A 10111-nucleotide genomic window follows, 5' to 3' on the forward strand; every position below is an offset into this window, starting at 1 on the left:
ATTCACTTAGCAGATGCTTTTGTCCAAAGCGATTTACAACGGATACTATGCAGTGTTACTAGCCCACCGAGGTGACTACACTGCTAGATACACTACTTACAAGGAGTTACTCATCCATGCATCAGTGAAACTCACTTTGTGACACTCACACACAGCAACCCCTGACGTACACCTTATTTTCAGGGTACAAAAAAACTAAATTACAGAAGTAAGTCTTTTTTCAACATACTGTTTCACAAAGAAGTTTTCAGAAATATTCATCAGTTCAATTTAATATCCAGTACACTGCCGTTTCCAAGCGTGCAGCTTCCTTCAAGCCCCTCGCAACGCAAGACTAGTGCCGAAGGACTCTGGGCTGGGTGGAGTCCAATGTCAGCGTGCATAAACTCTGCCCATGAGGCCCTGCTGTCAATTTCCCCTCCTCGTTCCCTTACATGTCTTTTAACCGCAACCGCATTGACTTCCACACCCAGCCCATGCAAGAGTTTTTGCATGGCTGCAGTTGAAGGTCATCCTTTGTAAAGCTCTTTCATGTGTGAAGGTGGGCAAAAAGGGGAGGAGTATGGTGGCCAAGTGGTAAGGCATCTGTCTTGTAAACAGAAGATCACGGATTCAAACTCTGTCCGTGTCGGACTGTGTAGCTTGTGTGCTGCTTCGCATCACTCGCCCCCATCTTAGTGATCACAGGCAGCTGTGTTTTGCATGGTGCCTGCATTTCATTCAGAGCTGAAAGAGCAGTCGCCTTCACAAGTGCAAGAAATAATTCGCTCAAGTGCCTGCCTACAACAGAAAGCGAGGCTTCTGAGTGTACGCCGGATGCTTCTACTCTCCACTACAGCTACATTTCGCTATCAAAACGGCCACCGTAAGAGGTGCCGATTCTTTCCGGAGAAGCAAAGCAAGAGGCTCAAGACCTTCTTCCTCTTTCAGAAGTGGGGTTTCGGAAATCTTCGCTACCAGGTGTTGGCTCCAAACGGTGACCACCCTTCACATGTATGAGGCCCTGGGTTCAGTCCCTTGTGTCCCCATGTGCTTTCCTGTTGTGACTCCAGCATGTTGAAGGTCCAAGCTGATGCTCTCTGCTATCCAAGCATGTATCTTCATCCACACTCCTCACAACCATGTTTGTTTCATGTTTAATTGTGAATTTCTGTCAATTATAGCAAACCACAACTTCTGATAGAGGCAGGAGAATTTTGCAATGTTACAAAAAATGTTCAATACATAAAAGAAAAGATTAAGGGACATCATTCCCCAGAAAGAATCATTAATCTCTTCCATTGTTTGAATGAATTGAATGACAATAATTTAGTGAAGGAAATGCAAATTTGGCTGAACACAAGCAATCTTTCTGGAAAGGACATCTCACTATCAGAGTGGTCAGCTCTTGCCTTTATGCTGTTAATGTCAGAAGAGGAACTGAGTGTATTGGACCTGAGGAAATCGGACCTTATGTGATAAAGCTCTTCAGAGGATGTTCCCAATGATCCAGGTCTCCAGACCTCCTCAGTAAGTCCCATAACACATGTGATAATGGCCTGACAATATTTACTGTACAACTCCACAATAGACTCCACAGCTCATTTTATTTATACAATATTTAATTCCAGTCTATACTAAGGTCACTTCATCTCTGCCATTATAATTAGCCACATCTCACTTCTGTTAAAGAGCCCTCTGGAACCTCCTCCAGAATTACAGACCAGTCTCCCTTCTACTTTTCCAAAACCCTTGAATTTTCTGTTCACATCTTTCAGTTGTATCAACTGCCTACATCTCTTGTCCAGTATGATCTCCCCAATGGCTGTCAGTTGTGATGCAAAATCAGTCATTCCACTAAGATTTCTCAGTCTAGCTGGGAAGGTCTACCTAATTGGTAAGACTCAATTCATTGACTCCAAGATGTCATAGAGAAAAGCAGATTCTAGTTTTTCACAGTGTCAAATGTAGCTGACAGGCCAGTTTCCGTTCACTTGTCCTGGCAGAGGTCACAATCATAATAAGCTGCGCCCATGCTAACCCTGAGATATAATCACTTCAGCTTGTTCTGGGTCTGTCCTGGGGTCTCATCCCAGTTGAAAATTCCCAGAATAGCTCCACTGGCTACCCAGGGGGCATTTTTACCACCTGCCTGAACTTCCGGGTCCTCTCAGTCCAGAGAAGCAGTGACTCTGCTTCAAGGCTCTCCTGCATCCCTAAACTCTTAATCCTCTTATGGAGAGTGAGCCCAGCACTCCTGTGGAGGAACCTCAGATAAAATAAGTTATGTGAAAATAGCATGGATGAGACAGAGTTGGGTGTCGGGAACTTTGGGAGATGGAGGACTTGTACATTGTTGACTGCAAACTATCGTTTATTCCAGAAACAAGTTTTTGCTGAAGAAACAGAGTGAGAGCATGAAAGGAGCTTATTATGAACTGCTGTGTCTGCAAGACTTTTAGATTTCTTTCATTTCCATTCAGTACAATGGTGTTTGATTCTATTGGCATTGAGTGTGTCTAATAACCAAAAGATGGAGATGGAATGAGCTGGTCTAGAAGTTAGAAGACAGAAAGAGTCAAAAGAGGAAAAATGAAGATGGCATTGGTGTATTCGTCTATGGAAGAATGTGAGAATTGTGCAGTGGATTGGAGAAAGGTTGGTGTTGCAGAGGAAAGGAAAGCAGGCAGGGGAAATTGTAAGTTTCAGGACACGATCGAGGAAGCAGAAGCATGAGAGTGGTTAGCGGTGATGCAAGGCTGGTAGGAGATTAAGAAATTATTAGATACATGAAACAGAGTGACAGAGAGGGCTGGATGGTCACAATTCCTACAGGACTGGGAGACTGAGCAGTCAAAAGACTGTAAGTACAGCAAAAGGTTGGTTATATGAATGTCTTTGACATGCCATTTAAAGTCACCCAGGAGGATCAGTGGAGTGTTGTCAGTGAGTGTGGCCAGGGCAGGAAGAGAGACAGATATTTCTGGATGTAGACTCACCAGGGGGCCTTGGCGTGGTGGAAGGGCTTGCGTGATCTAGGGATGTCCAGAGCTATGTCGTCAGGAGCATTATGCTCCTGGTAGGGTCTCCCAAGGCGAACAGGTCTGGAGTGAAGATCCAGACTAACACGATCCAAAAACCTCCATGAAAAATGAAAACAGAAGAACATTTACCCTGCCCGGATTAGAGTCACCGGGACCTACCCCTGGAACCAGGCCTGGGGGTAGTGTTCCTAGGCAAGCACCTGGTGGCCGGGCAACCCACGTAGCCCAGCCGGGCTCAGCCCGAAAAGGCATCGTGGGCCCACCACCTGCAAGGTCCAGCATGGGGGTCCGGTGCTATGTATATCTGGAGGCGGGAGGGGGCGGGGTGGCGCATGGCGTCACGGCCCCTAGCGACGAAAACTGGCTCTTGGTACATGGAATGTCACCTCACTTGGGGGGAAGGAGCCGGAACTGGTGCGGGAGGTTGAGAAATACCAACTAGATATAGTTGGGCTCACCTCCACTCACAGTGTTGGCTCTGAAACCAAACTCCTCGATAAGGGGTGGTCCCTCTCCTACTCAGGAGTTGCACGAGGTGAGAGGCGCCGGGCGGGTGTGGGGATACTCACAAGTCCTCGGCTGGCTGCCATACAGTTGGAGTTTGCCCCAGTGGACGAGAGGGTCGCCTCAATGCGACTTAGGGGCGCAGAGAGGAAAACTTTGACTGTTGTATGTGCTTATGCACCAAACAGCAGTTCAGAGTATTCGGCATTCTTGGAGAAGGTGGGAGGGGTTCTGGACAGGGCCCCACCTACAGACTCCATTGTTCTGCTGGGGGACTTGAACCCTCACGTTGGCAATGACTGGGAAATCTGGCGGGGGGTGACTGGGAAGAATGGCCTGCCCGATCTGAACCCGAATTGTGGAAATGTTATTGAACTTCTGTGCTAGTCATGGTTTGTCCATAACAAACACCATGTTCGAACACAAGGATGCTCATAAGTGTACTTGGTACCAGAGCTCCTTGGGCCAAAGGTCAATGATCGACTTTGTAGTCGTTTCTTCTAACTTGAGGCCACATGTTGTGGACACTCGGGTGAAGAGAGGTGCTGAGATGTCAACTGATCACCATCTGGTGGTGAGTTGGATCAGATGGCGGGGAAAACTGATGGACAGACCCAGTAGGCCCAGACGTTTAATGAGGATGTGCTGGGAACAACTATCAGAGGACCTTGTCCGGAATGATTTTAACTCACACCTCCGGGAGAGCTTCTCCCATGTCCCGGAGGAGGTAGGGGACATGGAGTCTGAATGGACCCTGTTCAAAACCTCCATTGTGGAAGCAGCCAGGCACAGCTGTGGCCAAAAGCTTGTTGGTGCCAGCCAGGGCGGCAACCCGAGAACCCGCTGGTGGACACTGGTGGTGAGGGAAGCTGTCAAGCTGAAGCAGGAGGCCTTTAGGACCTGGTTGGCTCTGGGGACTCCTGACTCAGCAGACAGGTACCGGCAGGCGAAAAAGGTGGCAGCGGCTATGGTTGCAGAAGCAAAATCCTGGGCATAGGAGGAGTTTGGAGAGGCCATGGAAAATGACTATCGGTCAGCTTCAAAGAGGTTCTGGAGAATCATCCGGCAGCTCTGAAGGGGTCAGAGGAGTTTCGCTCAGGCTGTGTTTAGCAGGAGTGGCGAAACTCTGACCTCTGATGAGGACATTGTCGGGAGGTGGAAGGAGCACTTTGAAGAACTCTTAAACCCGAGTGACATGCCTCCCTTACAGGAGTCAGGGCCAGAGGCTCTCGGGCTGTCGGAATCCATTTCCCTGGTGGAAGTCAGTGAGGTAGTTGGTCAGCTCCAGAGTGGCAAAGCACCGGGGGTGGATGAGATTTGCCTGGAAATGCTTAAGGCCCTGGATGTTGCAGGGCTGTCATGGTTGACATGCCTCTGCAATGTTGCATGGACCTCGAGGACAGTGCCCTTGGATTGGCAAACTGGGGTGGTGGTCCCTATTTTTAAGAAAGGGGACCGGAGAGTGTGTGCTAACTATCGGGGCATCACACTTCTCAGCCTCCCTGGGAAAGTCTATGCCGGGGTGCTGGAGAGAAGGGTCCGGCTGATAGTTGAACCTCAGATTGAAGAGGAACAATGCGGATTCCGCCCTGGCCGTGAAACAGTGGACCAGCTTTTTACCCTCCCACAGATCATTGAAGGGGCATGGGAATTTGCTAATCCAGTCTACATGTGTTTTGTGGATTTGGAGAAGGCTTTGACCGTGTTCCCCAGGAAATTCTGTGGGAGGTGCTTCGGGAGTATGGGGTACCGGGGCCACTACTGCGGGCCATTTGGTCCTTGTACATACGGAGCGAAAGCTGTGTCCGCATATTCGGCATTAAGTCAAGCCTGTTCAGTGTGGGTGTTGGACTCCGCCAAGGTTGTGCCTTGTGCCTCTCCTCCTGTTTGTGGTTTTCATGTACAGGATATCAAGGCGCAGTCGAGGTCAGGAGGGCATTCTGTGTGGGAGTCGGAAGGTGACGTCTCTGCTTTTTGCAGATGATGTTGTCCTTTTGGCACCGTCACATGGTTGCCTCCAACATGCACTGGAACGGTTTGCAGCCGAGTGTGAAGCGGTGGGGATGAGGATCAGCACCTCAAGGTCTGAGTCCATGGTTCTGTCACAGAAAAGGATGGTATGCCCCCTCCAGGTAAGGGGAGAGTTTTTGCTCCAAGTGGAGGAGTTCAAGTATCTTGGCGTCTTGCTCACGAGTGAGGGAAGAAGGGAGCGTGAGATCGGCCACAGACTGGGAGCAGCGGCAGCAGTAATGCGATCGCTGTACTGGACTGTAGTGGTGAAGGGGGAGCTGAGCCATAAGGCGAAGCTCTCCATTTACCGGTCGATCTACGTCCCTACCCTCACCTATGGTCATCAACTCTGGGTGATGACCGAAAGAATAAGATTGCGAATACAAGCGGCCAAAATGCGTTTTCTCCGCAGGGTGCTGGGACTCACTCTCCGTGACAGGGTGAGGAGTTCGGAGTAAAGCCGCTACTGCTTCACATTGAGAGGAGCCAGGTGAGGTGGTTCGGGCATCTGATAAGGATGCCCCCTGGATGCCTCCCTTTGGAGGTATACCAGGCACGGCCAACTGGGACGAGGCCCCGAGGTCGGCCCAGGACCCACTGGAGGGATTATATCTCCCAGTTGGCCTGGGAACAGCTGAAGATCCCCCAAGTTGAGCTGGAGGAAGTTGCAGGGACAGGGGTGACTGGGCCTCTCTGCTCTCCCTGCTGCCACCGCAACCCTTTTAGGACAAGCGGGTCAGAAGATGGATGGATAGATGGATGGATGGATGGATGGACAGACTCACCAGGACGGTTAACAGAGAGAGAAAACTCAATATTCCCACTGAAGGGAGATGAGCAGGTTTGTGTCTCAACCTGAATGAGGGGTATGGGAGAAGGAGTAATTGGTGGAGAGTGCTGCAGGTGTGGCTGTTTAATATCGTTCACAATATTTGTTAGAATATTGAATTTGAATATGTATCCTTTAATGTTTTTGTTTCCAGAATGAAGAAATGTAATTTAACTGAGAGATGTTGTGAAGCTTTGGTCTTGGCTTTGAAATCAGAAACCTCACACTTGAAAGAGTTAGACCTGAGTGACAATGACCTTCAGGATTCAGGAGTGAAGATACTCTCTGCTGGACTGGGGAACCAACACTGTAAACTGGAGATATTAAGGTCAGTACTGCTGGGGAATACATACTATAAATGATCAGTAACTTGTGTATCAATGGCAATACACAAATTGAGGGTGTTTATGGCTGTATTTCTCTACAGACTTTCTGGCTGTTGTGTCACAGAGGAAGGCTGTGCTTCTCTGGCTTCAGCTCTGTGTTCGAACCCCTGTTCACAACTGAGAGAGCTGGATCTGAGCTACAATCACCCAGGAGACTCAGGAGTGAAGCAGCTTTCTCATCTACTGCAAGATCCACACTGTAAACTGGAGACCCTGCAGTAAGTAGTGTGTGTGTGTGTGCATGCGTGTGTGGTTAATGAGTTCATGTGTCAGTGTGAGAAAAGTAAAGAGTTCATAGCGTAATTTGCTCTCCTTCTGAGTTTCCACACACACTTCATACACAGGCTGTGTGTCTCTCCCGCACTGTGTGTCCCTCTGCTTCTCCTACAGTGTGGACCATGGTGGACAGTGCAGGATCAGACCAGGGCTCCTCAAATGTAAGTATATAGTGCTGAAGACGTGCACTCATTTAATATATTTACTTACACAGTTGTGAGCGTTTATTTCAGTCTGTATGTAATTTTTGAGTATTTATACCGCTAAATAGATATTAGTAAAATGTGACAGAGCAGCTTGCTGCAGACATAAGTAAAAACCCAAATGTTTTTAAAAGACCAGTGTAAACAAAATGCAATGTAAATATTGGGTCCAGTTATTGTAATCTTAAATACGTAGAAGTGTAGATGAAATTGAAATATTTCATGAATTTATGGCTATCCACATAAATTCCACTGTAAATCTAAGGTGGGAGTAACATCCGGACACAGAGCAAAATAGTAACAACTCAGCCGCAGAGTGTAAATAAAAGTGCGCTGTGCAGATAATTAAGCGAAGAGCTCAAGCGATCCGATAAACATGGGACAAGGAGATGCACAGGGTCTTCTTATGTGGACAATAAGTGGAAGAGGCGTACGAAACCAGAGCGGCTACACGGAGGTGTGACGGACACAGGGCTGGAACACGGGACCTGGACAGGCCTGATAGTACTCGTTCACCCCTTTTATAGGTGACCCTCTCCACCATCTCCAAAACGCTAAGATGGGCGACCAGTCGGCCAGAGAAATAACCGCCTTCTTTCCTGGTTTCCTGTAGTTGCTGTTAAATTTACACTTACTGCAAATGTTAAGCAGACTTGGTGAAACTTTTGCTGTCATTTTTTTTATCTGCAGACTCCTGCCAGCTCACACTGGACGAGCGCCTAGCAAACAGACACCTGCATCTTTCTGAGGGCAACAGGAAGGTGACGTGGAGTGAAAAGGAGTTGGACTCATACCCTGATCATCCAGACAGATTTGATTTCTGGAACCAAGTCTTGTGTGTAGAGAGTCTGTCTGGTCGCTCTTACTGGGAGGTTCAGTGGGGTGGAGATGCTGCTGAAATAGGAGTCACTTATGAAGGAATCGGTAGGAGAGGAAGTGACGCCGACTGTCGGCTTGGATACAACGAGAAGTCCTGGATCCTGTACTGTTCGGGTGGGAGGTGCGCTGCCTGCCACAATAGGAGAGAGACTGACATACCCGTGCCTCCCTCCTCCAACAGAATTGGAATATATCTGGACTGGGTGTCCGGCACCCTGTCCTTCTACAGTGTGTCCTCTGGTGAGCTGACGCTCCTGTGCAGGTTCACCTCCACGTTCACTGAGCCCCTCTATCCTGCGTTTGGCTTTTGGGTGGGCTCCTCAATGTCACTGTGCGAGCTGTGATAGGAACACGCACTCGGACGCACGCACACTCCTCATTATGTAGTAATGTGTTTCTAAGCTTCCTCTGTGTAAAACTCCATCATGTAAAGCGTTCATTCCGGCTCCTGGGTTATTGACCCCATCCTCAAGTTTCCAAGTTCTGGTGGACTTTGTGTTCTTCATACTGGTTTTTCCAGCACTGTCTGCTGAAGTTGTCTGGTGGTGATAAATCATTCTAGCTGGCTTTGGGTTCACTGTATTGGAAAGGACCGCCCCTTGTTACCTTTAACCACAGCTTGCCTTCTAGCACACAAGCTCAGTGTTCAGCATTGACCTGCCATTGCACTCTGTTCAAAGTAAATGTGTTGGAGGGGTTACTGATGAGGTCCCACAGAGGTCCAATGTGTTACTGAGAAGTAAGCGTTTATCCTGGTAGACAGATCGCAAGTTTGAATATATCTGATGCAACGGCCCTAGAAAAGTTGTACCCATGTTCAGTAACCCATGTTACAGAGTTTTTTCGGCTTTTCCCAATGATATACAAGTCATGGGCCAATGAGACAGACTTTTCAACGACATATGATAACTTCCTCTTAATTTTGTATTGTTTTTCATTTTCTTTTATTTCAGTTCCGACATGTTCCCTTTTACTTTTTTAATGCTTTTTGTTCACGTACCTCCCTGTACTAAGATGGGTCTCAAAACTCACCTCTTTCAGGGTCACTTCTCCCCTGATCTTGTAAATTCTGGATAAATATGCATGCATGTGTTATGTTTAATATTTTTTAATGAGAATTTGTTTAACAATGGAAAAGCCAATATGCAGCTACTTCTGTAGTGTACACCGGTTTATACCGTGGTTTGTGACAAATCGACTGTACTCGTGAATCACGTGTCTACATCCAGATCTCTCCTCCTGTTAGTGTATTGTACTTTTTGTATTGTTCTCTGAGATATGTCACTTTGGAGAAAAGAGTGTGTTAAATAAATAAATGTAAATGTAACTGTACTCCATCTGTCTTGTACACTTTCACAGCATGATAGTGGTGAGTAAAGTGTCTCTGTAAAGTCCAGGAACACATTGTTTTTCTCCCCATTGGAAATAATGACAAAGAACCTTGGTATACAGACCATTTTCAGGAACAAATTAGGTCCGTATAACTGGGATACCTGTATTTACTACTATGATCCGTTACATTTCATAGTTGTGATGCTGAAGGACTCCTCACAGTTATACCAGATCACTCTTCTTCTCCGTTGCCAAATGCCTTTTTTTCAAGTTTAATTCATTACCAAGTGCCTTCATTGTTTTGCCTTTGCCTTTTATCACTTCCTGTGTTAACTGAATGTAGTGTGTAAATGTGTTGAAAAGAGTACTAAAACATAAAAAATGTATTGATTGTCAAATGTTTATTTTAGCTGTAACATAACAGAATATATTCAAGTTATTGTATTGTAACCTTGTATGCCACTTTTTGCCTTGCGTTAACAAGTAAAAGGTAAAAGATTAATATTCAGCCAAAAGATTAATATTATAATTGCAGAGATACCGATACTTTGCTTATATGGTAATTTCTATATAAAAATAAATTTAATTCAATTGAATTATATGGTGTCAGCTGGTGTTTGGAAATGCAATAACCTAATTTTGTATTATTTTCTTATATTTACAGATGAG

The 10111-nt window shown here is 46.7% G+C and overlaps 1 protein-coding gene across 1 annotated transcript in view; it reads left to right on the forward strand.

The window, feature by feature from the left end:
- The window catches only part of LOC108932673 (ribonuclease inhibitor-like), a 100184-nt gene extending 90452 nt beyond the window's left edge, over positions 1-9732 (forward strand). Inside the window, exons 5-8 of the mRNA XM_029246073.1 lie at positions 6521-6694; positions 6794-6970; positions 7143-7189; positions 7922-9732. Of these exons, the coding sequence (XP_029101906.1) occupies positions 6521-6694; positions 6794-6970; positions 7143-7189; positions 7922-8454 (931 nt within the window). The 3' untranslated portion in view covers positions 8455-9732. The remainder of the gene's footprint in view (positions 1-6520; positions 6695-6793; positions 6971-7142; positions 7190-7921) is intronic.
- The last annotated feature ends 379 nt before the right edge of the window (positions 9733-10111 follow it).

Source organism: Scleropages formosus, chromosome 2, assembly GCF_900964775.1.
Source record: "Scleropages formosus chromosome 2, fSclFor1.1, whole genome shotgun sequence".
NCBI lineage: Eukaryota > Metazoa > Chordata > Actinopteri > Osteoglossiformes > Osteoglossidae > Scleropages > Scleropages formosus.